Source organism: Lagopus muta, chromosome 26 (assembly GCF_023343835.1).
Source record: "Lagopus muta isolate bLagMut1 chromosome 26, bLagMut1 primary, whole genome shotgun sequence".
NCBI lineage: Eukaryota > Metazoa > Chordata > Aves > Galliformes > Phasianidae > Lagopus > Lagopus muta.
Genome location: NC_064458.1, coordinates 1,894,388 through 1,922,306, shown reverse-complemented (window position 1 = coordinate 1,922,306; position 27,919 = coordinate 1,894,388). Strand labels below are relative to the sequence as shown.

Below are 27,919 nucleotides of genomic sequence, written 5' to 3'. Positions count from 1 at the left end.
AGTTTTGGAGAAATATGTTTTGTACACGTGTGACACCGCCTGCAACAGCACAGAGTGGGCTGACCTAGAATTCCTTGAAGGAAGGGAAGCACTGAGCTGACTGCTGCAAAAAGCCCAGCTCTTCAGGGACAGTTAACCTAGAAATTCACTGAGCTCCAGCTCTCCCCTACGGGAGGCTTGAACACCTTTTGTTCTTCCACAAACCTTTAATGCACAGCTTAAGAAAGCCTGAAAGAAAGAAGCAAGCTTTGGTATCTTTTAAGCAAATTCTCGAGCATGAAACTAGTGAAAAGAAACAGGAAAAACCAGCTTTGGGACAGAGCTGTTGCCATGAGAGTAAGCCATGTTCAAACACAGCCACTCACAAATGAGATTCCAGGATTTCTACCTATGACATCCCAGCCCTGTATCCCACCCAAAACAGATCCAGCAGTTTTAGGTATGAAAGGACAGTTCTTTATTTCTCCGTGAAACACAGATAAGGAAAATTTGACCTGAAAGGTGATTTTTACAGTTACCAAGGTATGAAAAACAGGAAGCTGAAGTGCAGCCTTGGCTGAATTCTCCAGCAAATAAAGGCTACATTGAGCCTCACTTTCTAAAGAAATAGTAACAAAGTCAATAAGTATCTATTTGCATTAAAAGCAGGCATGTCTCTGCAGGATAAAGGCTGCAACATTTCCAGTAGATTTGACACAAACAGCAAAGAGCAGCACTGGGGAAGAGGAAAGTGAAGGGCAAAACCAGAACAAATGGTCAAAGGAAAAAAAAAACCCAACACAATAGACAAAAACAATCTGATCCTGTGGTTTGATACAGCAAAACAGAAATTGTGTTACAGCTCTCTCGAGAATTCACAAACTGTAATTTACAGGAATCAAAAAGTATCCTCTCTTCCAATCAGAGACAGGCCAGCTAAAAGCAGATACTGAACTTAGCAGCTAAGTCCTCCTGAATTCTCACTTTTGGAGTAGCTGACAAAGTTCCACTCAGCACCTATGGGGCAGCTCCCAGGTAATTACACATCAGGATCAGGATCAGCATCCTGTTACAGCCCACCTATCACTGCTGGCTGAGCAGGACTGGGCACAGGAGAAACAGGCAGAATTCAGAACCAAAAGGACTCGCACCCCTCTGAGCACAGAAGCTGAGTGTCACTACTGACAACCAGGCTGGAACTTGGACACCCATGAGGATGAATCTCTGTTCTGCAGCACCATGCAGAAATCCACCCAGGAAGGAGGTTAAGCCAAATCCTCAAGCACTATGAACACAGTAACTCACGATATCAAACGCTCCCTCTACTTTCCTTCCTTCCACCTCTGACCTAAATAAAAACACATCCTGCATCTCTGTGCCACTCCCTGCATTCACAAAGGAACCAGAGCAGCTCAGTCCCAGCAGTGTCCCCAGTGGCACCAGGCCATTTAACCTCCTGCCATCCCTAGCGTTCATCCTTCTGCCCCAGGACAGAGGTACGTGACAAAGGATGAGAAAATCACTTACTGCTGTACACAGACCCCCCTCAATGCTATTTGCAGCATGTAATCTAGGTGATTTTCTGCACAGGGCAGCTTAGGAGGAAGTCACAGTTTCTCACACGAGCCCATACTCATCACTTCACACGGAGGTGAGCTTATCAGTGAAGAGTATCAGTTCCAACCTGAAGGAAAACACTCACAAACTCTGCACTGCACAGTAAGGAGTTGTACAGAGCCTTCCAACAAAGAGATTCTAGCATTCACCCAGTCTCCAGTCACCTACACAGCAATAGATCTTCATGTCACCTCACATGCCTGTCTCCAGCACCAGTAGTTTGTTCCTTCTTGTCCCCTCTATCTGCAAAAAGCTACAGATGCACAACGGGGTGTTCTTAAGAACTCCATTAGTGTAACAAATCCAGGCAGAAACAAGGCTTTCTCCCTCACCACAGCCACCAGGTTTACCAGAAATCAAAGCTTTGCTCTCTTTGTGTTTTGTCTTTTTTTTTTTTAGTTGTTTGCTGCTTTTTCCAAGATGCAGCAGTTTATGAAATGCCACAAGATGACCGTGATGCAATTATTTCCCCATCAGTTCGAGAAACAAACAAGGAAAGCACTCAGAAACAGTTGGATCACAGGGTGTGCAAGAGCGGAGGAGAATTATATAAAGGAGAACAGCACTCACTGGTTTTCACTTGGGAAAGATGAGGTTGGGAAAGGAGCAGGATAGCAGTCACTCCACGAGTCGGCAGCCAACATGGAACTCTGAAAGCAAAGCACAGAATGGTCAGAGCAGAGGACCAGCACAACTTTCCTCCTATGCTTCTTCATCTTCCCACTCCCTCTGCAGTGCCCACATCTGAAGAACCAGGCACTCGGGGAGATGGGCCTCTTTTTTCCTATTTCTGACCATGGTTTATAAATCAAATGTGATTTCTGAACAGAACTGTGGGGATGTGGAGGCTCTTCAGGGGCAGAGGATTGCTTCCTGCCCTGTTCAGAACACATCAGTGATTCGGTCTTGTCTGTCCCAGAATGGCTTCTAAAGCACAACTCTATTCACCTCTGCCACTCTCAAAAGAGACACAGGTGGCCCAAACCACAGCTTTAGCATCTCTCAGAGAGGAGCACCATGGAAACAAAGTTTATGATCTTGCACAAAGTCTGCAGCCCTTTCTCCAGCAGCCAAGCACCCAGCATGTAAAGAGGGATCATTTCAGTCACAGTTCTGTTTTTCCCCTCACATTTCAAAAGCATTTGACAGCCATCAGCACAACCTTCCAGCATTAGCAATCAATACTTCATGCCCTCAGACAGCTGCCTAGGAAGTCTGGTACACAGCTCCTGTATTCACACACACACCAGGACTCCCGGGATGCAGTGGGGGTCTGGTACCCCTGCCCACACTCCTCCTGGGGACATGGGGACATCCCTGAGCATCTCCCTCCCCAGGGTCACCCTGCAGCCTCACCTCCATGGGCGGCACGGCGAGTGGGGAGCAGAAGCCAGGGATGCTGCAGAGAGCATCGGCTGCGAGCTGCTGCTCATGCTGAGGGCAGCTCTTCCCCCCATCCATGGCCACGTGTGCTGAGGGCATCAGCCTGTGTCCTGCATGAAGTCCTCAGGGCCAGGGATGCAGGCTGCAGAGCGGCAGGAGGCTCTTTATCTGTGCTCTTCACCCTGTACCATGTCCTGCGACAGAAAAGAAACACACAGTTATGGTTTGGGAAGGGGAAGAAAGCAGGTCTGAGTGCAAACCCAGCTAAGACATCAGTAAATAGACTGCAGAACGCCTGCCAGAACAGAGAGGTGTTTTACCAGGAAATCTGAGCTCTCAAATATCACCACACCTGGAATTCACCCAGACAGTGAACTTGCATTGAGCACCTCTCCTGCCTCACCACACACACCGTGCACAGATCTGGCAGATCGTTGCACGCCTGTGATTCCTGCAGTAGGTAAAGTGCTGGATTTTAGCTTGAAGAATTTTCCTTTTCCATACACAAAAAGATTCTGCGCTTCTGAGCAAAGTCCTTGCTAAAAACGATCCATTTCCCAAGACTGCTCATTTGCACAGCAACTCACGCTGGCTTACTGAGTAACTTGGCAGGCTTGAGCTGTTAGGAAGCAGCTGAAACACCAGACAAAGGCCTGCAAGATACCCACATGCCACCAGCAATCAGCACCTATTAGCACGCAGGCACTTAATTCAGCCCAGTGAATGGCAGGTCGAGTTCTCACAGCCAGATTAATGCGACCCATGGTGGGGCAGCACCTCTCCAAAACAGCCCTGGCACCGATGGGATCGCAGGACTTTGTGAAGTCACCTCTGAGTCAAAGTCCCTATGAAAATAAAGTGACCTTTCAGCCACCAACATTATCCCTGCATCTGTAACAGAAAGCAACATTAAAGTGACTGTTTGCTCCTGTCCCTGGGCAGCCATGGCAGGACAGCTGTGGGAGCAGGGCTCACATGTGGATGCTGCAGCACCTGGAATGTGGCGATGCAGGGGCCTGGGAAGGCACAGTGGGACACGGCCTCCAAAGAACGATGCTCATTCCACTACAGAAAAAGCACAGTGGATTTTAATTAATTGCTAAACAAATAAATACTCTTTACCAAGGCCCTGAAATGCCAGGATCCTTCTCGCTGACCACAGATTTGCTGCGATCTCATTCTTTTACTCCCAGAAGCGTTTCTTTCTATTGTGTTATAAAATCCACACTTGGGCTTTACAGTCCATAAGCCCAGGAGCAAAAGCAGTTAAAAACAGTCAGCTAACACCCTGGCACCCTAATTAATATACTGACCTCAGGCCTCTTGATTCATTAGTCAAACATCAGCACCAGGGTTCCCAAAAAGCAGCCTGCCCACCATGTGCAGCCCTGGAGCCTCATGAGGGGCTGCCATCCCCAACAGCAGCCCGTTCAGCAGTGGGAACCCCTCTCACACATCACAGAGTGCTGATGCTGAAGCAAAAGCTGCTTGATGCCACATCTCCCAAACACAAAGGGCTGCAGATGGATTCCTCAGGCAGAGCCACGCTCCTGTCCCACCTATCGAGCAGCTCTGCGCAGAAAAGACTGCGGAGATGTTGAAATATTCAAGGAATTCTCCCTCCCAAAGCACACCATCTATTGCAATGCAGCTTGCAAACAGCGCTGCATAAATGTAGACTTTGACCTCCAGCCCATAGTGAAGACAGGCAGAAAAAAGGCTCAGTCAGCACGAAGCAAAGCAGCCCGAGCTCCAGCAGAGCCACCCCAGGAGATGCTTTTTTCCCCTCACACTTTTCAGGTTGCTTTCTTCTTTGGCTTTATGTTTTTCCCTGATGCTACTGTGTGGTTGACAAGAGATCCTACGAAGTTTTAACTTACATCTTAGGAAGGAAATGGTGAGAGAAAGGCTTCAACACAAAGGTTTATCACAGCTCCGCACCGCAGGTGGAACTGAAGGGTTGGCTTAAAGAACAGCTCTGCCTCAGCCCTCCTCAGCCACAGCCATCCCTGCTGCTCTTCCCACTCCATGTGTGTGACAAGAGGACCCACACTGACAGGGAAGCCCATGCTGAGACACCCAGATCCCCCCCACCAAGCAGTGGTGAGCTAGGATTGCTTGCCACCTCCACCGACCTGTTCAAAGTCCCCCAGCCTTCCAGGCAGATTGAAAGGCACACAAAGCAACAGAAAACCTGAGACCTTATTCAAATACATAGAGCTGCAAATGGCACAGATAGTTTCCCCTTGGAGATGGCTTCAAATAAAGCTTGGCTGCTGCTGAGCAGAGGTGGTGAGGAGCACCAACCCCAGGGTCAGCATCACAGACACTTCAGAGATATTGACATCCTCTGGTGCCTCTAAAACACCAGCCCTGGTCTCAGCAGAGAGCTCAGGGATTTTTTTTACTTCTCTTTCTTCCAGTTTGTAACAGCTTTCGATAGGAAATCAGCAGCAGTTATATTCCCGTAACAGCTGTAGCAAATATACAGCTTTACTTCTACAGCCAAAGGATCTTATAAAGGGGAAAATCGATATAACAGCATTTCTGCCTGCCTGCCTGCATCTCTGTGCCTCAGCAGCACGTCCCAAGGGCTGGATGCACGGGTTGGGAGCCCCAAGGAATGCAGTGACAACGAGTGACACCCAGACCTCATGGGCCCCCCATCACGGTCACACTGTAAGGCACAGATCCCCTCAATACATCCCCAATGGAGCAGTGCACTGCTGGAGAGCTGCAGTGCTGTGTGTGAGGGCAGCAGCTCCACACCAGACTGATGGACGCAGCCACACAGCCAGCAGGTGTGCAAAAAGCACTCGTGCAGTCTGAACACAAGCAGAAGCACGGCAGCTGCCTGCTGCATGAATGCTAGAAGTGGGAACGGCCCCAATGCACGGCGGTGTTGGCATCCTTTGGGCAGCCACAGAAAGCCACAAATATCAGCAATTCCTTGCAAGCCAGAGCTCTCTCATTTCCACATCCTAACGGTAAAAATGGATGTTTGCTGACTGTTAGGTTTTTAGAATCTTGACTCCGTAAGCCTGAAGAAGCAGCGCGGCACCACCGAGTTCAGGAACCACAAACTGGCTGAAGCTTTTTATAGACCCAGAAAAGAAAATGCAGGATCACAGAAAGCAGTGACCTCAAATTCCAGGGCAGAGCTGCTGGGGATGAAGCTGCTCTGGCCACAGTGCAGCCTTGCGTGGGTCCTGGGTGCCAGGAGGTAATGCTGGAGGCATCCAAAAGCTCCTCACATGCAACATGCTCCTAAATAGAACTGCTAAGTAATTAGGCTAATTTCGGGATGGCTGTGTTATTTGTCGTCAAGAATTAGCTGCAGCACAGGAAGTAAGCAACTAAAAACCACCAAAAGAACAACTAAATAGCAGAAGGATGAATTCCTAAATACTGCTGGAATGAATCTTGCTTTGCACATTAAATTTGCTTCTTCATTCACCGCCGCAAAACGTATTAAAAAATAGCTGTAAAAAATGAATGAAGAGCATAAGCCACAAAGCTGGTCGCTGTAACAGCTTCCAACCCAGCAAAAGTGCTCTGGAACCATTGAGGATGAGGTTCCTGCCACAATAAGGAAGGCAAAGGAAAAGGAAAACGCCAGTGCCTGGTGTAAGCAGTGGCAGGGACAGAGCTGAGCCCCAACAACAGGCAGGTAAAGCCCTGCTTGCACTGCTCAGAAGCAGCAACGTGCCCCTCCTGATGTGGGGTGATGGCACTCAGCTGTGCTTACACAACCAGGGAACCAAAGCTGGGTTGGCTGCTGCTTGGCCAAGCAGCTGGGGCTCATAGTGAAACTGCTGCCGAGCGTGACAAAGCCCCGCGAGCAACCGTGAGTCACCCTGATGAAGCCACAGCAATAATTCAGACATTACTAAGTTTGCTTACAGGTTTGCCATTCAGCCCAGGTCACAATAGGCAGGAATTCCTATGGAATTCTTCCTGCCCAGCTGTTACAAAGAGCATATTTCAAATGTTAACAGCCTGATCTCTGTACAAGTGTAGAATTGCTGCAGCAATTCCAGGTCAGAAGAACACAAGGACCTGTCCTGCAGCAGTCAGCGCCAGCAGCACTGTGGTGCAGGCTCAGCTCACATAGCTGCATCCAGGAGAGGTGGGAGCCCACAGCACGCTTGGGACAGGTGAGCACTTCCTTCTGGTTGTGTTTCAGCCTTTGTTACTCACTCCAAATTGTTCTCTTTTAAAAGATGACAGCTAGGAAACCACAGGCAGGTCCAGAACAGTCAGAGCTGAACCTGCCGAGCATTGAGTTACCGTGTATCTGTAACGAGAGAGGGGGCTCTGAAACACAATCCTGCTCCTCTCCTGATGCACACAGAGCCCAGCACTCTGCTCCACCTGTGTGGCTCCCCAGGAGCACAGCTGGAACACAAACTGCCCTCAGAAATGGGAACTGAGCACCACGCAACACAAAAAGTGATTGTAGGTCTCAATGACCGAGGCAGCTTCAAGTTCCTCTTTAACACTTCTTCTTGCCATATTTTTGGACAGTTTAGGCTGAACATTTTGCCTTGAGCAATGAGGAAGGAGGCTTTGAATCAGAGCCCCATCCCCAGCAGGGACTCACACTATGGAAAACCAAGGAGGAAAAGTCAGGGTCAGCCCAGCACGTCTTCAACCTCACGCATTAGAAAGCATGAAAGAAAATGAGCCTGATGCAAACATCTTTCAAGTAACATTAGGAAGTTACAGGAGAAGAAAGAAAACTTTATCCTCAGGCTGGTGAGGAGCACAGCTCAGTTCAGATACAACAGCACAGGATAACATCAATCTAGATATAAGTAATAACAATAATACGCATCTGTGATGAAAGTGGAGCCACTCGAGGGCATGCTAACCCAGCACTTCAGTCACCTTCATCTCCTGAATGCTTTCAGCTAGAAAGAATGCACGTTGGGTGCATCTGCTCTGCACACTGAGCTCCACATCCTGTGCACACAGCACCACCAGGCTTGGGAGTGAGACAGAAGGGAACAGGGATAAGCTCACTGCTCAGCAGGGCTATGCCAGCCAACAGCAAACTGCGGTGACTGAAAACAAACGGACAGATTAACTGCTGGACTTACATCGTCTGTAAACAAAGAGAAGAGCTGAGATCATTCTGAAGCTTCTTGCCAGATCCATCCAAGATACACAGTGGTGCACGCAAAGGAGATAAATTGTCCTCCCAGATCAGCAAGAGCTCTGCCTTCCCAGCAGTGCCAGGCCCTCCTGGTTTCAAGTTAAGGCCACGCAGAGAAAAACTGCAAATCAAAGACACTTTTGGGCAGGAAGCAATCTCAGCAGAATACAGACTGTCCCATGCAGGTAGGCTGAAGGCAGGTTTAAATTAGCACATAGGAAACCTTTATTACAAGTACCAGGGAAAAAATAAAAGCTGAAAACCAGCATACAGACCAGTCAGGGGCACAGACTGCAGCACAGGCACTCAGAACAAGAAGAGCAGCCAATAAAGTCAGGATAGAATCTGACTTGCTGGAGGACACTGAAGGAATCCCTCTCCAAAAGATGCACCGTTCTCACTGCACACAAAGCAACAGTTTAGTTGTTTGTAATCGCAATACACAAACATCAAGTAAAATCAGCACAAGCTTCTTGCAAAAAAATAACATCCTCCTCGTGGCTCTGCAGCACTTCACATTAATCCACACCAAAAGCCATGCTGACAGCCTGCAGCCAGACAAAGCTCTGCTATTTCCCCACACGCAGCCTGCAACCAGGGAGTTTATCTGAGATGCCTGTGAAATTAAGCCCTATCAGGAACTCTCCAGAGCAAAAGTGTCGTTACAGTGGGTGTGAAGAGAAGAGCACAGCAGCAATATTTATGCCACACGGGTCTGCCATGGAAACAGTCACACCACGAGTGAGGAAGTGCCTCATAGCTCTGAGGGCCTCCATGCACAGAGAGGGGAACTGCACTGACAGGGGCTCCCACCCAGCTCCACAGAGCCCCCCTCACTCCCAGGAGGGTCAGTGCCACACAGCACTCCCAGCAGCCGAGGCCGTGGCTCCAGGCTCACGCTGCCCATCGTTCAGATGCTCCTCGGCGCTGTTTGGATACCGGCAAGAGTCACGATGGCCTTAATCCTCAAAAGAAAAGCACAGAAACATAAACCTAACTAATGAAAGAGGAGGAAAAAGTCAACTGGGAGCCCTGATGCTGGCATTTGCCCCAGTGTGCCGTTCCTTCTATTTTCGTGGATGAATATTAGGCAGTTGAAAGCTCCCAGACTGAGAACGTGCCAGAGCTGAGGCTGGAGCAGCTCAGACAGGAGCACACAGAGCAGCACCAGGCTCAGCCACGCACACGCTCCTGGAGCCAGCCTCAGAACACACCTGCAAGGCAAAACTGTGCCATAATGCTGGTTAATTAAAGGGAAAGAAGAGCAGAAAGCACACAGCTGACTAAGGTTTAAAGCCAAGGAACGCGACCTCCAGGATCCTCTACGCTTCGCCTCTGCCCACTGTTTTTGAGATAATCCCAAGAGAAGCTCTGCAAGAAACACTTTGTATGAGCTGAGCAGGTCCTGAGACCCTGTGCAGTGCTACCACACAGGCTATGAGTATTCTGCTTCACACACTGCTGAGAAAACACCCCAGGACATCAAAGCCTGCTTCTCTGCTGATCACAAGCCCATAGCAGCAGTCCTAACCAGACAGCCTTCAGGCAGGCTCAGCACGCTGTGAAAGAGGCATGTGTTGGCCTCTTTCATAGCTCTATGTTTACAAATCTTGATCGTGTTACCAAAAATGACTGAAGAGTTTCAAGCTGAGAAAGTGTTTCAGGAGAATATAAAACTCCTAATTAAGCCTATACTGCTTTCCAGAGAGATCCAGGCTCTCACGACCGAGAGTCACAGTGCAGCATTCAGTGGCTGCACAGTTGGCTCTTTAATACAGTGTCACTGTTCAAAAAGCTTGAAACCTGTGTCAGCATTTTCATTATAAACCCCCCATTTCAGAGCTCTGTAACTTAAACATTAAAAAGGCCCATTCAGTCAGGAAACACAACCCTCAAACAAACCACGGGGTCGCTATTTTAAACACAAAATTAAAAGTAAAATAAATAAATTAAAAGGAAAATTCAGTCCATGTATGCTTCAGTGTTAAAAAAAACAACAGTCTGCAGTGAGCAAGGCTGTGCTTTTCATTGAGCACCCAGCTTGGCAGATGCATCTGTCCCATGTGTGACACGTGATGAAGTGTGACACTTGGCTGCACCATTCCTGTTCCAGGGTAAAGAATCAAATTAAGAACTAAACATGAAAGGAAAGTGTTGTAGAATTCCCTGGCTCTGCTATCTTCTGTCTGGCTCTGTGGGTTTACCATCACATCTGCTTGACAAAGCATAGTTTCACTTTCACCCACCCGAAAGCCCTGCACAAGCAATTCCTAGAGGAGGAAAAACACTACCAGAGAAAACAGGTGGGTAAATGCACTCCTCTTTATCAGCACCAGTCAGCCATCCCAGCCATTGCATGAAACAATCAGATAAAAAACACCACTCCAAATTAGACAGCAACCTTCAGGTGCCAATGATGGCTCCACTAGCTTCAGCACTGCCCACCAGGGACATTTGGGAATGCCTGAAAGCATCCCTTCTCCAACACTGCATCAGTAATTAATTATGTTAAGAACTGGGTACTGCAGGTGACTGCTAACAGCACCGGAGTTAAAAGTCAAGTTCTACCCTTCAAAGGCTCTTAATAGGGCAATTAAGAACCGCACCACAACAGGCAGACACGGGCTTCGAGGCTGTGCTGATGGTTTTTAAGTATCGACTCAAAAGTGTCTGAACAAAGTGTAGAAGTGAGAACTCAGCCTCCGCACAGCACGGCTCGATCCTCAGCACCGGGCTGCATAAAGTGACAGGGCCGGCTTTCGCTTTGGAAGGGAGACTGCTACTGTAAAACACCAACCCACAAAGCACTCCGAGGCCCCTTCGCCTCTCACAGAACCGAGGAGCGGTCGGAAGGGCCCCTGCAGACCCCCTCAGCCGTGGGCTGGGCGCTCCCTACCAGTTCGGGCTGCCCAGGCCCCACCCACGGCCTTGGGCACCGCCAGGGATGGGACAGCGCAGCTCCGGGCGGTGTCGGAGCCTCACCAGCTCCCAGGGGAGGACTTCCCCCTCACATCCGACCCGCCGGACACGGACCAGCGCCCGCCAGAAGGGAGCGGAGGAAGCAGCCCGCACTCCCGCAATGCCCCTCAATACCGAAGGCCTCCACCCGCCGAGAACCGGAGCTCCACAAAGAGCCAGCCCCCGCCCCGTGCCCCCAGCCCTTACCTGCGCGGGAGTCTCAGGCTCCCGCCCGGCGACCACCGCCGCCTTCTGGCTCGCCCTCAGAGGCCGCCATTTTGGGGGAGGGACACGGACTTCCGGGCGGAAGTGGGCGGAGGGCACCACCCCTGGAAGGCGGAAGTTCCGCAGGGCGAGGCGGCGGTCCCGGGCTGCGCAGGCATGGCCGGGCACGTGGAGCTGCTGTGGGCCGGCCGGTCGCCTCCCGGAGACCGCGGGGGTCTTCCTCCTTCGCCCCGCTACTCCCACCTGCGAGGTGGGGATGGGGGCGGCTGTCGCGCGCTGTGGGACAGCGGAGAGGTGAAGTGCTGAACCCCGGGAGCGCCGCAGCCCCGAGGGAGGAGCGGCTCTGCGCCCCCCCCCCCCACTCCCCCAGGCTGCCTGACGCCTCCCGCCCGTTCCTAAAGCTTTTTTTAATTGTTTCTGTTGGATCTTTGCCCCGGTTCAGTCCCAGGACAACGAGAACAAAAGTCCCCACGGGGTCACGTAAAGAAACACTCCAGATAAGGCTATTTTTGTGTTGGCATCTTCAGCAGAGCAGGGCTGTGTCCGGCTGATTCCCAGAAGGGAGCTGCCAGCAGAGCAGAGCCGCCTCTATCTGCAGCCTCTGAGTGCTGTGCTCCTGCCACATAGGGAGCAGAGCAGCCCCTGAGCATGCACCCTGAGACACCACAGCTGGGGATGTGGCCTTAGCCTTGCCCAGCCCAGCCCAACGGCTGTTCTCTTTGTTCTGCTCAGACATAAATGTCACATTTGGGCTCTTGTTGTTAACATGCACTGCTCTCAGAACACTTCATTCACCTGTGTGCATTAATCAAGGCAGTTGTGTCACATTTGTGTTGTTTTGTTTTTAAATATCCATTCTCCAGAGCTTAACATGAGAGATTCTGACTCTCAAGTCACACCTTGAACACCTCCTCCTGCTCTGACTCACCCCATGCTGCCGCAGGCACCAAAGTAGCACCAAAGTACCTCCTACAGGTAGCACTGCCCTGCAGTGCTCTGCTTGTTCCCTTGAGGACATGGGCTCCATGAGAACAACTGCTGTAGCTCCATTAGTTGCTGTAGCAATTGGACAGATCAGTACAACGGGAAAGGCATTACAACAAAGGTGTGATGATGAAAGGACCAGCAAAACAGAAAGGTGCTATAAAGAATGGGAAGAAAATTGCTCACCTGCATGACAAGATTCTAGGTTCATAGGGGAAAACTTCACCAAGAAGGGATCTCTAGGAAGAAATCCTTTCCTGGGGCAGTCAGCCCTTAAATGGGGTCTAAGAGAGGTACAGTCAGGCTCCAGCCCTTCTGGGTTGCACAGATGAATTGCCTTCACCTGTGCTCTCGGGGCTGACTGGGTCTTTTCCCTGGGTGCTCAATCAATGGTTCAGGCTGGGACTCAACAATTGCCCTACAGTCATGCATTTCTATGTCTTAAAATCCCCTAGAATTATTTGTTTAGTATGATACAACTGTGAACAAAGCAAACACAGGAAGAACCAGCACAGATCCCTCCAGCCTCCTCCTGTGATCAGTGCCATCCCAGCAGTCGGCGCCATGACACAGCGCTCGCCTCCTTTCCACTTCTCACCCCAGTTCCCACTTCAGACATGAACCTGATGACCCTGCAGACCCCTCCCAACCCCTAAAAGCTTCCTCAGGAGCAAGGGAGCACTGAAAGCCTCTATCCTAATGACTGCCTCTGGATTAGGAAGGGAAGGACTCGCACATGCCTCCGTGAGGTTGTGCTGGGATGAGTGTTGTTGCTGCACGAGGAGACAGCAGCACCACAAAGGAAAGCCCCCCGTGAGCTTGAGGCTGCAGCACAGCCCCTGCTGCAGTCAGTGATGGGCTTTGTGCCAAGCACCTTTGTCTATGATCCCAAGCAGCATCCCTGGGAAGTGCTCTGCCTTCCCCAGAAGAAGCCTTTCCCAGGCAGCTGGACCTCTGGGGGACAGCAGGTCCTGGGGGAGCAGGATCAGAGACACGAACATCAGGGCCCTGATCCAGAAGTGCTGGCTTGCAAGCATGCTACAGGGTCGTTGCTGCGGCCATGTCAGGGTGTTTGGACATATTACGTGCACTGAGTTCCTGTTTCTTCCCACAGCCTGGAAATCCCCTGACTTTCCACTGGGTTGGGGTACCCTGGACCCAGCTGGGCCCATGCTGCCCTACAGCTTTAACAAGGGACAGCACAGGGGGGGAGAATGGAGTCACAGCTCTGGGGGTGTGGGCTGGTGTGTGCCAGACCATCAGAGGGATCTGTAAAGCCCCCTCAGTCCTGAGGAGCCCCTTCTTGGAGTGTCACCTCCTGGGAGCAGAGCGCAGCTGATGCAGCCCAGTAGGAGCTGCAAAGGAGGCAGTGGGAGCTGCTCCTATCTGGGGTTCTTTTGTGTGGATGTTTTCCAATCAATCCTGCCCTTGTGCTGCTGGGAACCCGGCCCTCTTGGGAAGGGGAAGCACAGCACTTACCAGAATTTGGGTGATCGCTTTCCAGCACTTTGGACTCTGTGCCAAGATCGAAGTAAATCACATGTGGCCAGGCACTATCATGAGAGAAGCCTATAAGGGAGCAGAGACAAACACAGTGTTACAGGGCCCTGAGGCAGGGAGAATGCAGAGCTGTTGGTCCTGGGGCAGCTGTGCCTCCTTCTGTGCAGGCGTTCTCTGATCCTGTCTCAGTCTCTTGTCCTCAGCCCTGAGCTCCTGCTGCCCAGAGATGGAGAGGGGCTCATGGAGCCCAGTGCTACCTTGCTGGTTTCCCTCTTTGCTCTTCTTGTGGTGTTCACTGAGCTCGCTTGTGTGTATGGCCATGTATGCTGGCAGGCTGCTCTTATTTTTTAAATGAAAATAGAGATTTCTATGGAGCTTAATCACTTCCAGAAGAAGGGGTTAAAATACCCCTTAGTGCAAAACTCAGAAGAACAAAAATGTCAACTTCTACCAACAAACAAAAATCTCAACTTACCCCAAGGGAACCACTATACGGGTCATATTGGAAAAGCTTTTTCCAATGGTTTCTGCACTTTTTTTCTAACACTGTCCAAAAGCAGATGGCAACAGCTGGAGGTGATGCCATTTCCAGGACAGAGCCTCTGGGAGTGGCTGAGTGAACTGAGTGAAGGTAGGCTCTGCAGGGCTCTTGGATGCGAGGGGCCTCAGAGCAAGGACAGGTGGGGACACAGGCATGAGGAAGCTGAAGCTGGACTCACTGGGCCCTGCAGGCCCACGAGCTCGGCCAGGAGGTGGCAGCTCTTGCCGCTCTGTGGTGCTCTTGAGATGCTGCTGCTGGGATCCAGCAAGGAGAAAGGCGGTAACATCCTTGCAAGAGGAGAAAATGGCCAAAAGGTCAGGATAGGGTGTGAAGGAGTGATGCAATGAGAACACAGCCAAGCACAGCAGCACTAACAGCACCTCTGTCCCAAGAATGTCAGGACAGACAGTTGGGGAGGACAGATGTGTGGTGAACTGCGTGGTTTAACAGTGTGGGAGACTCATTGTCCGGGTCCTCCTCCAGCAGCCAGGTGGACACCTGGAGGACGCTGCCATACACATGAACCTCCTCTGACTCATCCAAACCTCTCCTGTCTTTGTTTCTGGCCAGAAGCAGAGGACTGTAGCACAGTGACAGCACACAGCAGAAAGCAGCTGCTGCCCTCCAGCCCAATGCTGGCCTCATTTCAGGGCTGCTGATTCCCTGCTTCACCTCTGAGGGCTACAGATAAAGGCAGCACTGAGCTGTTTACCATCTGCTATTTGTTAATGTCCAAGAGCACAGAGTCCACGTTGAGACTGCCTGATGGGTGCCGGACTTCTCGGTGTTCACCAGGGGTTGGCAGAACGGCCCGTGGCGGCCGATGGCGGCAGTGCGTGAGGGCGGCACGGCGGGGGAGGAGGGGCCTCTTCTGCTGACAGAATTCCTGCACGCACGGCAGGGGTTTAGCGCGTTACGTTTAGCACCGAACGTAGGGATCAGGAGAAAAGACGGGCTGTGGTTCCGGAGCGTTTGTGCAACGCTAAGGACGGGCTGCACAGCAGGCCCCGCCCGGAACGACCAGGGCGCGGCGGTCCAGGCCCAGGCCCAATGTGCGGCGCCACTCCCTCCTCCACCCGTCTCCATGGCAACCACTTCCCTTCGCCCTTCGCCCTTTGCCCTTTGCCCCCTACTGCCGACAGCACTGACGGACAGCTCCCTCAGCCTATCACGACGCGCTTCCCTCTACCCGAGTGAAAGGGCGGGCTGGAAACTCCGCGAGCCAACCGGAAGCGAAAGCCGCTGGGCCGGCCCCGCCTCCTCGTGGCAGGACCGCAGCCAATCAGAGAACGAGCTCTCGGGGGCGGGGCCGGCGCGGAAGCCAATCGGCGCGGACGTCGGTCGCCAGGGAGGCGCAAGGCCCGGGGGGGGGGGCAACGGCGGGAGCGCGGCGGGGCCGGGCGGGGGCGGGAGGTAAACAAAATGGCGGCGGCGTGCGCGCTGCGGCGGCGGCGGAGGGGGTAAAGGGGCGCGGTTCGGCTGGAGCGGGCCCTGAGGCGAGTCCGCGAGGGCAGAGCGGGGACGGTGGCCGTTGGAGATTCCTCTGAGACGGGTGGACGCCAGGGGAGCGCGGTGCCGGGGCCCGGCCCGGTCCGAGGCCCGGGAGCGGGGAGGGAGGACGAGGCCGCCGGGCTCCCCGCTCCGTTCCCCGTGTCGGCGGCGCAGCGCGGGGCCCGGCGCTGAGGGAGCGGCCCCGGCGCACGGGGAAGGGCCTTCCCTGGGCCGCTCGTGGGGCCCGGTCCCCGGCGGCAGCGTCCCCTCAGCCCCGCGGCCCGGCAGCGTGCAGAGCGTTCGGCTCCCGCCTCCCTCCTTCCCTGTTCTCGGAGGCTCTGCTCTGTTCCTCCGGCCCTGCCGATACCTGTGGAGTGGCCCGTGAAGAGTCCGTCCCTCTACCCGGATCTCCTTCCTTTGGGCAGGGAATGGGGCGCTGGGAGCACCCGGCGCAGGGGTTTGCTGCCTCTTGAGCCGTCCCGCACCTCGTTGTGCCAGTGCAGCTCCGGGGTTTGGCTTTCTGCCGGTGGGGTTTGGCTGTCCAACGCCCGCTGAGCCTGGGAACAGCAGCGGTGACACATCATGTGCCAGGCGCAATCCAGGTGGCTGAAGGATGCCCCTGGGAGATCTCAATAGGCACCGAAGGCCTCAAACTTTTGTAGGCGTGAAAAGCGAAGAAATTAGAATTGTTTCTGAAAACTCTTTCAAAGAAACCTGGTTCCAGCTTCCAAACGGCTGAAAAAAGCCCCAACGTCTGCTCTAGTGCTCGGAAGGTGAAGGCTGCAGGGCAGGAGTGCTTCCCCCACCATCCTGCTGGGAGCTGGTGCCTGTGCTGTGCTGGGAATGGAAAGCCACGAACGAGACTTGGCAGTGGTCTGTTTTATGTGACGATCTGAGGTCCCCAGGATGACCTAGCACTTACCTTCACAAACTGGGCCAAGCGAAAGGCCGAGGTGACTTGAAAGAACCCTAGAGGTGGGACCAGGCCAGGAGCAAAAGCGAGTCCCAACCTGATTGTGTCTGGTCAGAGCTATATATTCTTCTTAAGAGACGCGTTACTGGAGCAGACCTGGATCTTTTAGCATCCACTTGAGCTGGAAGCAGCTCGTAGTTTGTTTTGTTTTCTCGTTTTGTTTTTTTTTAATTAATGTTTGTACAATCTTCTGGATGTTTTTTTTCAAGAAGGAGTAAAAGGGAGTGTTGGAAACAAACAAACAGGATTAAAACCCTGAGCGCTTAAGGAAGACAGGTTAAGGAACTTAATCCAGGATGGATATGCAGGAGCCTCAGCAGCTGGGTATGTTTGGAGAGAGCGAGCTGATGTCTGTGGGGATGGACACTTTTATCCATCGCATCGACTCTACTGAAGTCATCTACCAGCCACGGCGGAAAAGGGCCAAGCTCATCGGCAAGTACTTGATGGGAGACTTGCTTGGAGAAGGATCTTATGGCAAAGTGAAGGAGATGCTGGACTCTGAAACCCTCTGTAGGAGAGCTGTGAAAATTCTGAAGAAGAAGAAGCTACGCAGAATTCCCAACGGGGAGGCAAACGTGAAAAAGTGAGTAAATGCTTCTGGTAGCTGGGAAGCGAGGGGGTTAAACTTTGGTCTTTATTTTCCAGCTGAAGTTCTGCATCGTTTGAACTAACCACGTAGCTTTGTGTTTTGGAAATGCTTGGCAAGGTGTAGGTATTAAGGAATGCTCTCCATCCTCAGCTGCGTGGCTGTAGAGCTCCTAACCTTGTCCTGGCTGGGACAGGGGCAGAGAGCTCAGCTTCAAGGGCTCCTTCAGCTGAATGGGAGTGCAGCAGCACTGGGCCGTGGCTGTGTGCTCTCAAACTCTTCAGGCAGTGATTGCTGCCACCCACGTCAGTGCTGGGATGCGATCCCATGCGTTGGGGGCATAGCAAGCCTTGGGTTTTATTCTTGGATTCTCTTCCGGCTAATGACTTTAGGAAGCAATTCAAGGCTCTTTTCAGTTCATTTCTGCAGCTGTAAAATAGAGACAAGGGCTGTCAACCTCTTTTCAGTGACTCAAGATCTGTGCTTGGAAGGTTTTCCAAGTGCCGGTTACATACTGATTAATCAGGGCACAAGTAACTAATTAAAACATTCTGTGGGGAGCAGCCTAGCGTTATGCTTCATTTGCGGGACTCGTTAGGTGGAACTTTCCCTTTCAGCAGCATTGTGCCCTGCACTCCAAGACCTCACAGCCTTTTTCCCACAGCAAGCTGTTTGTTACAGCCCCGAGAGGTGGCTGTTTATCTGCTGGGAGGGGAGAGCCCTCCTGCAGTTTGCACGGGGCTTATCTCCTCGCAGGAGGGAGGGCTGGGGGTGTTTAGAGGGCTCTTGTGTTGCGCCCTGAGCTGCGACGTGCTGAGCGCAGCGCCCTGACCCAGCAGAGTCTTGTTTCTGTGTCTCAGTTTGGTTCGAGTCCGTGAGCTCAGCTGTGAGATACTTCACGTCCTGTACCTCGTGTCAGCTCCTGGGGTTTGCCTTCTAACCTTCAGTGCCAGGCATGGTGACAAAACAGGCGCAGGGCTCGGTGCTGGGACCTCCCTTTGCTGGCTCGAGTTCAGAATAAGAGTGAACTGCTGGTTAATGTGTAATAAAAATGTTTCTTGTTTTTCTGGTAGAGGCTTGGGCGCCCTGCTCCATCCCTGCCCCTTCACTTCTATCAACAGCTCTGCTGAGAAGAGGAAGGTGGTTTCTTTTTTACTTCAATTTTTTTCTCCCTGGTGGTGAAGCCAGGCTCCCAGATACCAGGGGAGATGGCAGAACTGTGGGGATGGTGCTGAGTCCCAAAGTGAACCCTGTAAAAGTTTTGGAGCCTGTCTGATGTCTGACTTGCCTTCATTAGGGTTAGTTAGTGAAGCAGACTGAGTTTTGCTCTGTTTGGTCGTGGATGTTTTTCTGGCTCAGCCTTGCTTGTTTCAAAGCACGGAGGCAGGTTTTCAGTGTTGCCTCCTAATGAGGGCTTACTTGGGCTCAAGTTCCTATTCTTGTCACCTTGCCCTTCTCTTAGGCCACCCATTCATTATCTGCGTGGTCAGTGGTGATTTTTAAAAGACAAAATGCTGTGTTTTTGCCATTACCCCCCTGCAACACAACTCTGAGCAAATCAGAACCATCCAGCCCTGCTGCAACAGGCAGGGAGAACCATCTCCTGTTTGAATGGAGCTGCTGATCAGGCATCAAACCCTTCTGGTCTGCCCTGTCAGTTGGGTGGGGGGAGCACATGGTGGCATTTAACAACACGTGTGACCACGGTAAGCTTGATTTCCAGGTAGTGCTGGAAAGCACTGTGTGATCCCTTTTAATGTCACGCTGCTTGGCCACGCACCGTTGGTGTTTGGCTTTCTTCAGCTGCGTTTGAACAGCTTTACTGAGTGCTTTACACCCTGCGAGCTGCTGGCGTGTAATAAATAAAAACCAGACCGTAGAACCAAACAGCACCATTCTGTCCCCGTTCTGTGTTGGAAGTTACTCGTTACTTCACTCGTTAGTAAATACGTAATGCCTGTTAGCGAGTGATACTTGCAGTCCTGCTGCTGTCCTTATCTGCAGCAGGGTGTCTGCAGCACGGTGCGTGTCAGATACGATTGTGACGAGCTGTGTAAGCTTTGCAAACGTCCTGACTTCAGCTGGTGTCCTTTGAGATGAGAAATCTCCTCTCCCATCCCTGGCATGGAAGCACTGCTCTGTGCTCGCTGCCTTGCCAGCAGCCCAGCGCTGCGTGCAGGCAGGGGGTTCTGCCAGGGCAGGGTGCAGGCAGCTGCTCTCTGGCTGTGTGAGGTGGATGAGAGGGGACTCCTGAACCCTCAGCCGAGTCGTTTGCTTTGCTGCAGGTCCCAGAGTCGCATCTGAAGCAGATCCTCCTCTCTGTGGTTCATTTCACATTGTGCTGCTAACGTGTTGGAGCGCCCTGGCACTGGGGCTGAGTGGCTGTGCTATTTCAGTCTCAAAATACCTCGTTGTCCTTTTCTTCTTCTTTCTTAACTGTGAAGATGGAGCTTGTTCCTCCAGCAGTCTGATCTCCCACCTCGGTTTCTCGCAGGTGTCACTCTTTGCTGCATGGTGGCTTGGTTTGTATGGCAGAGATGTAATTGATTTAGAATAATGGCCTCGTGCCCCATCCAGTTATCACAGGATGCCTCAGTGCTGCTGCAGCGGTGAAGGCGAAGCTCCTGTTAACAGTGTGTTGTCCAAGAAATTCCCTAGAGAACAGTTCCTGGACTGTCAGCTCTTGGGTAATTACACAAGCAAGTAATACACAGGGAGCAGTGATGAGCAGGGAGTGATGTGCAGCCTGGGGGTGGGACAGGTCTGCACCCAGACTGGGCACACAGGGCAGGCATTGCAGCCTGGGCTGGAGATGTGGCTCTCATTGTGCAGTGACAGGGTTGGGGCTGAAATGCACGGTAGGGTGATCTTAGCAGGTGGGATGATTCTTCTCCAGCCCCACAGATAATCAAGTTCTGCTCCTGAGAGGTGGGCCCATAGGAGCTCTGTAAGCCCTCAGTGCTCACAATGGAGTGAGATGCATCTCCTAAGTCAGAGTGGGGAGCTCTGTGTGCTCCGAGTCCCTGCAGAGGGAGGCTGGGGTGCTTTGGTCAACCAATTGGTGCTGTGGCTAGTTGCTGCTTCCACTCCATGCCAGGAAGGAGTTCAGTGGGATTGCCAAAAAGATGAAGGAAGATTTGGAGGAGTGTTTGTCTCTAGCAGCACAAATTTAATAAAACTGCGTGCTAATAGCCTCCCATTTTAATTAAGTGTTTGGGACTTTCTGTGCATATCCCAAGTGTCTTGTACTGTACTTACCCTGCTCGGTGATTACTTAGATTTGAATATATGCTCATTAGAATTCTTCTGAGGCTGAAAATGTGCAGCAGGCCTGTAATTTGGGGATTCGCTACGTGGGCCTGCAAATTGAGAGCGCTGCTGAAGGAAGGGCTTGCTGTGAGCTGCAGGGTGCGTGCTGGAGGCCAGCATGGCCTGGGGCTGACTTCATCCCAGCCTGCCCATCCAACGGGGGAGGTGGCACAGCGCTGTGCTCACCCACAGCTTAGGAGCGCCGTGCTTGGTGTGGAGCCTTGAGGTGGGCACTGAGAGCTGCCTGGCTCAGACCTGCTGTGAGCCTGTGCTTCTGGGAAGCTCGGTTTGCCTGGAAAGGATCCACCAGTGGAAATCCTACCAGCTTGCACCTGTGGAGGAGCCTGATGAACCAAGGAAGGGAATGCACCTTCAGGCACCTTCAAGCACCTTCAGGCACCTTCAGGCAGAGCCCGGTGGGCCATCAGCTCGGATCGGCTGTGCTGCATCTTTCCTCTGGAAGGCAATTCTTCTGAAAACCTTGTACTGGGGAGTAGGTAACGTAGTTCTAAAGGGTGTGAGTGCTGTCTTGCCTTTGTGGATAAGGATTTCTTTATGAGTTTGTGAATTGTTTAAAAAAAAAAAACCTTCAGTGGAACAAAGGCTGAATCCTGATGCTTCAGTGGTTTCCATGCAGGGGCACTGCTGGGTTCTCAGCACCTTCCAAGCATGCAGGATGAGCAGCAGCTTTGTTCTGGCAGCGGCAGCAGCAGGCCCTGCTGTTTGCCAAAGCAAGGAGGTGAGGCTCCGTCTGTCTGGATGAGCTCAGTGCGTCTGGCAGTGCGCAGAAGCCTTCCATGTAGGGGATCTCTCCTCCCTGCTCCAGGATGCTCATGGTTTGAATCAGGGTCTGTGTTCCAGCAGTCTGTCCTGCTGTACGCCAGGGGGCTTCGTGCTCTGGAGAAGTAGAACAAAGTTGCATGGATTGCAGATTGTTGCAGCCACACGGTAGTGTGAGGTGAGTGGGTACAGCAGTGATGGCCTCAAAGCAGAGGCCTCTCTAGGAGTTGGGCTTGCTCCTTTTTGTGGGTGCAGGTAACTGTGGGAGCACTGCTGCACTCATTTCGCCATCTCTCTTGTTCAATGTTTCTGGTAGAATCATTAAAACATAATGAAAATGTAGGAAAGCTTGCAGTCCTCATGATATTACCAATCTAATAACAGCTGCTAGGGAAGCAGGTTTATTTCTCATTCCTTTCAGTAAAAAAATACAGTGGTCTGACAAAGTCCATCGGTTGTGTTAGGTTTGGTTTTTCTTCTGCCATCCTCCTGGCTCTGTGCAGAGTGGTGAAGCACCCAAGCACCTGGCTCTGCTTCAGACCAAGAGCCCTTCCCTCCGCTGGGGGAGATCCGACTGCAAAAACAAGGCTTACAATTGAAATTTCATGTTGCTTTTCAGAAGGTACAAGGAGATGAAGTTGCAACAGCTGGAGAGGCCCTGAAAACGTGGATGAGCTGCAGGCACACGGGTCTCCTTCCCTGCACTGTCACTGAAACATCACAGTGCAAAGAAAGCAGCAGGGTGGGCTGTTCTTTGTGGTTGGCTGGGGGGGGAGGTAAACACAGGCAGCTTCTGGCAAATTAAGCACCGAGGTCCCAATTAAGCAACAAATTCTGCAACCAAATGGGATTGGAGGTGGCTGTGGCCAGGCTGCCTCCATCCCTCAGCCCTTCCAGTATGCGAGAGGGACTAAAAATAGAGGTAATCTTTCCTCTGGGAAACAGGCTGCTTGGCCCCTGCCCCAGAGGTGGCTGTGCTTCACTGCTGTTTGGGGTTGGTGGTTCACAGTGTCCTTCTGGGGGAAAGAAGTGGCAGAAATATGAAATATATCAGGCTTTTAAAGGTGGGAGGAATCGGTGTCTGAGCTTTCAAGCAGCGTTGCAGGGAATGAGCCTCTGGGATGAGGATTTTAACTGCTCCTAATATTGGAAGCTCTCTGCCTTGCAGGAAGCAGTGCTACTTACAGGGGTGTTTGCTCTGCCCCTTGCTGGCTCTGAGCTCAGCCGTCTCCCTTCATTATGCAGGAACTTCTTAGAGCTCTGCTAATGCTGGCTGCAGCTCTATGCTAATTTAATCCACTCCGGCCTTTTGGTCATTACTATAATTAGAGTGGCTGCATCACTTTGCAAATCTGTCTGCCATTTAAACTAAACACTCTTCTGAGCTTTGCCTTGTTATTCCAGGTTTCCGTTCAGCTATCCTAATTCAAGCCAACTTGTGTCCTGCATCTTATGAGCTCTTTGGAGGAGCTGTTACTGGTTTGCTGATCAGTCGTGGTGCAGCACCAAGTCCCTGTGCTGGTTGTGGCTCGTTACTGGATGTGGTCTAATTGTGCAAGCAGAGCTTTCTGAGCTCCATGCAGTGTGCTTGGGCAGGAGCTCTGCCTTCTGAAGCCATGCTCTGAGTTCCTTGCAGTGCTGCTTCCAGCAGTGCAGGCTGGTAAACGTGGCCCTGCTTTTCTAAGGGACTCAGCAGTGGTAGGAAGAGGGGCTGCTGTGTGGTTCAGCAGCTGCCTGGAGCGGAGCAGCAGAGCGGAGCTGAGTGCCTGCACTGCCAGCCAGAGCACTCCGACCTGCCTGGCCTGATCCTCCTGTTTCTCCTCCTTACAGCTGGCAGCACTGGGGTTCTGCAGGGTGACTTGAATGTAAAAGGTACCGAAATCTGGTGGTTTGGGGCAGAGTACAAAATCCCAGGAGACAAAGATCGGAACAATGGATGTGAGATGGCAGCCAGGGGTCAGTTTCCATTGCCAAGGTGCAGCAAGGCATCTTCCCTGGGTTTTGCAGTTTATCTTCTGCCTTCTGCTGAGCAGGATCCCTGGCTGGGGAACCTGGGGCTGCATGGTGTTAGTGGGGAGGGTTCTCCTTGTACCCAGCACACAGGGAACATTGCTATGGTCTAACCTGGAGCTCAGGAGCACACGAAGCCTTCTATAGGAGTGTAGAGAGGTAACCTTCAGTTGAAGCTAAATCAGTCCCTAATACACAGTCACTAATACAGAAGTGTAACGACCCATGCGATTTAGAAACGTTAGTTTCATTCCACAGCAAGGAAATAAGCTTTGAAAACGTGATGTTTTTCCTTTTCCTGCAGGGAAATCCAGCTCCTGCGACGACTGCGGCACAAAAACGTTATCCAGTTGGTGGATGTGTTATACAATGAAGAGAAGCAGAAAATATATCCTTTTTAGCACAGCACTTGAAGGTTTGAATTCTTGTTATTTTCCACTGTAGTGCTGAATCACCGTAGTTCTGCTTTTGTTGAGGCTCTTCTGAATGTTCCTTAAACTTACAGTTGCTTTCACTAGCATTAAACCTGTTGCATGCCTGGAGTGCTTCCACTCTTAGTGCTTTCTTAAAGTTCCCCAACTTCAGTGTGGAATATTGTCCCCAGGTTACACATACAGGACTGCAGTACAGAACTGCCCCTCCAGGGCTGTTTTGTTGTGTGACCTTCCCTACTTAGGCATGAAAGCAGCTGCAGATCTCTCTTTGAGCTGCTGCTCAATGGACCTGTTGGATGGACCTGTTACTGTTTATGTTTTGCAAAAAGTCAATTTTTTTGGTCTATTATTTCTTTTATGCCCTTAGCAACGATCAGTAAATTATCATTATTATTATTTTAACCCTTGGAGAAAATGAAAAATAAAAATCTATGTGTTGTGGCATCTGGGTGCCAGCAGTGCTGCCTCCCACAGGGGCAGCCATGCTGTGTGCTGTGGTATGAGATGAGATGGGCTGCTGCCCTGCTGCTCTGCTGTCCATGTGAACGTCCCTTGTGAAGTGCTTGCAGTGACCTGCAGATAAGAGCTGTAAGCTGTATTGCTCCTGTGAGACGTGCAGCTCTGGGAGCTGAGCCTTGTGATCTCAGCACGTCTTTCAGATATCTGATGTGCTGCTGTGCCTTAACACATGAATGAAATGCAGGGAAATGCAGGTGGGTGGCTGGAGGGTTTCCAGTGAGTGCCCTTGGACCAGGCTGTGAGCTTACTGAGCTGATCTGCTGTTGTCTGTGTTACAAATAGCTGCTCTTCTTTTGACAGTGTTTTCCAAATGCTGCCTTGCAATTGCAGTACTTCAGAAAAACGGGTAATTTAATTTTGTGCTTTAATTAGATCGAATACCCTGCCACCAAATCATTGATATAAAAAGCATGACAACTTTCACTTGTATTTTGTAGCCTTAACAGACTGAAGGGACTGTAATTCAATTACTGTCTGCAGAAAGATACCATTTAATTAAGAAGCTGGGATGCAAACGGAGAAGCATGTCGAAAAAGAGCCCAAGAGAGACCTCGTGTGTTCGTAGTGGGTGATGACAACCCAGAATGGTCATTCAGAAAAGTTTTGACCTCTCTCAGCTAGAAGGGGTGGTTTTGCTTCCTTCCTTGTTACTTAGGGGAGGAAAAAAAGAAAAGGAAAATCCTTATTTCCAGAATGAACAACGTGGCATTTTAAACTGGTCCTTAAAGGAAGGGAGGATTCTGTTCTTGCCTGAGTGTTGTGCTGCTGACAGGAGTGCAGGCTTCAGCTGTGCTTATTCTCAGGAAGGTGGTGTTGTAACAGCCTGTCTGTCTAGTCAAAGCCTTCAAAGATTTCCATGGTAATAGGAAAGCTGTGATGACTGGATTGAAAATATCAACACCTTTAGTATTTGCTGACCTGCTGATGCTGGGAATGCAGAGCTGGTGATGAATGGAGAGCTGATCCAGGCAGAAAATAACCCCTGTTGAACAAGCAGCATTGCAGCTGGCACCCTGACTTGACAGCTTCTGTTAGCAGTGTGTGCAGCTGTGTGTGGGAGCTGAACCCTATTGATGAGCAGGAATGAGAGCTGTGCTTGGGGCACCTGTGCTAGATCTGCTCTGCCTGGAAGTCTGTGCTGGAGTCTGGCTGACTGGCCAGGAATGGGCAGCTGCAGAGGAGGGGGTGAGAAGCAGGTGATGAAAGCAAAGCCAGGTGGTTCTTTCTGGAAAGAATGAGAGGTGAGCTTGATTTCCTGACTGCTAGTCTGTATAATCCATTGTTAGTATTGTTTTCTTGAAGATGGGAGAGTTGCCATCTTCCATGTCACTGTGATACACGTAGTCCCTACCCTTCTACTGGGGTAAGAACCTGTAGGAATGAAATTTAGGTTCTTGCTGCTGTTTTTGCTTTACTGATCAATCCGGTGGCGTTGTGCCCATCACAAAATCCACAGCACTTCAGCATCTCTCTGAAGAGCAGCTCACATAGGGGCACAAGCATTAATGCAGTGTTTGCCCCGGCCTTGGAGCTGGGTGGGATGTTGTACAAAAGGGCAGCAGTTTCTAGCTTGGATCCCACTTAAAATGCAGGTCATCTCTTTAGCCTCTCTTGCCTTGAGAGCATCCTGGGAGATAAACAACTTATTTTGGGCTTAGGTTAAGAAGGCATCTGCCAGGATTAATTAGTGACTGAAGAAATGTGTTGTTACTGGAGAACATGGGCTGCCTGCACTCTGCATCTCAGAGCTGCACTGCCTTGCCAACCCACCAGATGTCTCAGGGTCTGTCGCAGCCCCTCGGTGTGCACTGTGCCTTTCCAAGCCCTGGGAGAGGGGAGCAGAGCAATGATTGCTTTGGGCACTTCTGTCACTTCCATTGTTTGGCCCCAATATTGAAATGCAAGGAGATGAAAACTGGAACGTGCTGGAAAAGAACAAATACTAAAAAGTGCCACCAGCTCTTGGCACTCCTGTAGGTTTTCTTAATCTGGGTGTTTTCCAAAAAGCTTCCCAACTTTCTAGGGATCCTTTCCTACCAGTGAAATGCTGCTGTGAGGATGGGATGAGCAGCAGCTGTTTTGGGGATGGGAAATGAAGAAGGGCACAGGAGCTCACTGAAGTCCCAGCTATGAGGGCACGGGGCTGCAGTCCTCATGCAGCACCTGGAAAGCAGCTTACCCTGAAGCTTCCTTAACACTGATTTCACGTATATGGTGATGGAGTACTGCGTGTGTGGGATGCAGGAGATGCTGGACAGTGTCCCAGAAAAGAGGTTTCCAGTTTTTCAGGCTCATGGGTAAGTACAGGTTTGTTCCTTAGGCTGCATCAGCTTCTCATGGCTGCTCTCTTAAATTCAAGGGTGCACTCTGCTCTGTTACACTGCTGGCTGCCCATTGAGTGAAACTAGCTTGGTGTAATGAGCCCGTTTGTTCCAGCCATGGGGGAAAAAATGACAGCCTAACGAAGCCATGGCAGAGAGAACCCTTTGATTCTGGGAAGAAAAGTATCTTTCTGTTGACTCTTGCTGCTTTTTGCTGTAAGAGATGCATGACAACCTTTCCTGGCCTTCCTGTGTCATTCTGCTAAGATGTGTGCAGTGGAGGAAGGTGTGAGGGCTTGCCTGCTCTGAATGGGATGGTGCAAGCAGCTCAGTGTCAGGAAAAGAGATGAAAGATGTCTAGTAGGTGAAGAATTGTCAATATCCAGCATGGTTGTTAGCTTGTTGGTGGGCAGGCTGATGTGAAACCCGTTGCACCACGCAAGTAAAGGAACCTTAGAGCTCTGGAGATGGATGTCTGAGGTTACAGGTGGCCTCAGTGAAATGCAGGTGCATTAAGATGGGTAATATTTCTGCATGCTATGAGGTTAGAAATAAGTGTGTGAGCAGTTGTTGCCGTGCTGTCACTGTACAACACTTTCTGTATTATTGATGGTTCACACTTTTAATCTTTGGAAGCGCTGGACTCTTGTTTTCTTTACCTGTCCCTCTAGGTACTTCTGTCAGCTTATAGATGGCTTAGAATACTTGCACAGCCAAGGGATTGTCCACAAGGATATAAAACCTGGGAACCTCCTGCTGACCACCAATGGGACGCTGAAAATATCTGATCTAGGCGTAGCAGAGGTATGTGAGAGCTGCAGTGAAGTGGGAAGTGTGACTTCCAGGATTCATATCACCTCTGGGGGTCGATTGACTTACTGATTGTTCTGCTGAACTTGCAGAACGTTCTGGAGTGGCTCTGCTGAATATTCATTGTAACTGGCAAAACACTTCTATCTCACTGTTGATAACAGCACCAAACTTCCATCCAGGAAGCTTTTAGAGGAGGGTGTTAATCTCAGATAAACCCAGAAAAGCCCAGAAGCGTGGTGAAATTGATAAGCACCGTAACCTTGTACTTAATATATGGAGGCTGTCTTAGCTAGGTAGGGTTGGCGAAGGAAATGTCACTGATGGTGTTTAATTAC

At 51.1% G+C, this 27,919-nt stretch overlaps 2 protein-coding genes across 5 annotated transcripts in view; one reads left to right on the top strand and one right to left on the bottom strand.

Moving 5' to 3' along the window:
• SBNO2 (strawberry notch homolog 2) overlaps nt 1-12,597 on the bottom strand; it is a 52,772-nt gene extending 40,175 nt beyond the window's left edge. Inside the window, exons 1-3 of one of the 3 annotated variants that reach the window (XM_048927481.1) lie at nt 12,491-12,597; nt 2,953-3,173; nt 2,167-2,246 (exon numbers count right to left, since the gene is read on the bottom strand). In XM_048927481.1, the coding sequence (XP_048783438.1) occupies nt 2,167-2,246; nt 2,953-3,078 (206 nt within the window). In that variant the 5' untranslated portion in view covers nt 3,079-3,173; nt 12,491-12,597. Of the gene's footprint in view, nt 1-2,166; nt 2,247-2,952; nt 3,174-8,081; nt 8,177-11,302; nt 11,398-12,490 lie in introns of those variants that run through there. The other 2 variants (XM_048927480.1, XM_048927479.1) reach the window with 2 other exon arrangements.
• Nucleotides 12,598-15,819: 3,222 nt separating this feature from the next.
• STK11 (serine/threonine kinase 11) overlaps nt 15,820-27,919 on the top strand; it is a 34,475-nt gene continuing 22,375 nt past the window's right edge. For both annotated transcript variants that reach the window (XM_048927486.1, XM_048927487.1), the window contains exons 1-4: nt 15,820-17,395; nt 23,802-23,885; nt 26,658-26,747; nt 27,443-27,575. In XM_048927486.1, coding sequence (XP_048783443.1) covers nt 17,106-17,395; nt 23,802-23,885; nt 26,658-26,747; nt 27,443-27,575 — 597 coding nt within the window. In that variant the 5' untranslated portion in view covers nt 15,820-17,105. The remainder of the gene's footprint in view (nt 17,396-23,801; nt 23,886-26,657; nt 26,748-27,442; nt 27,576-27,919) is intronic.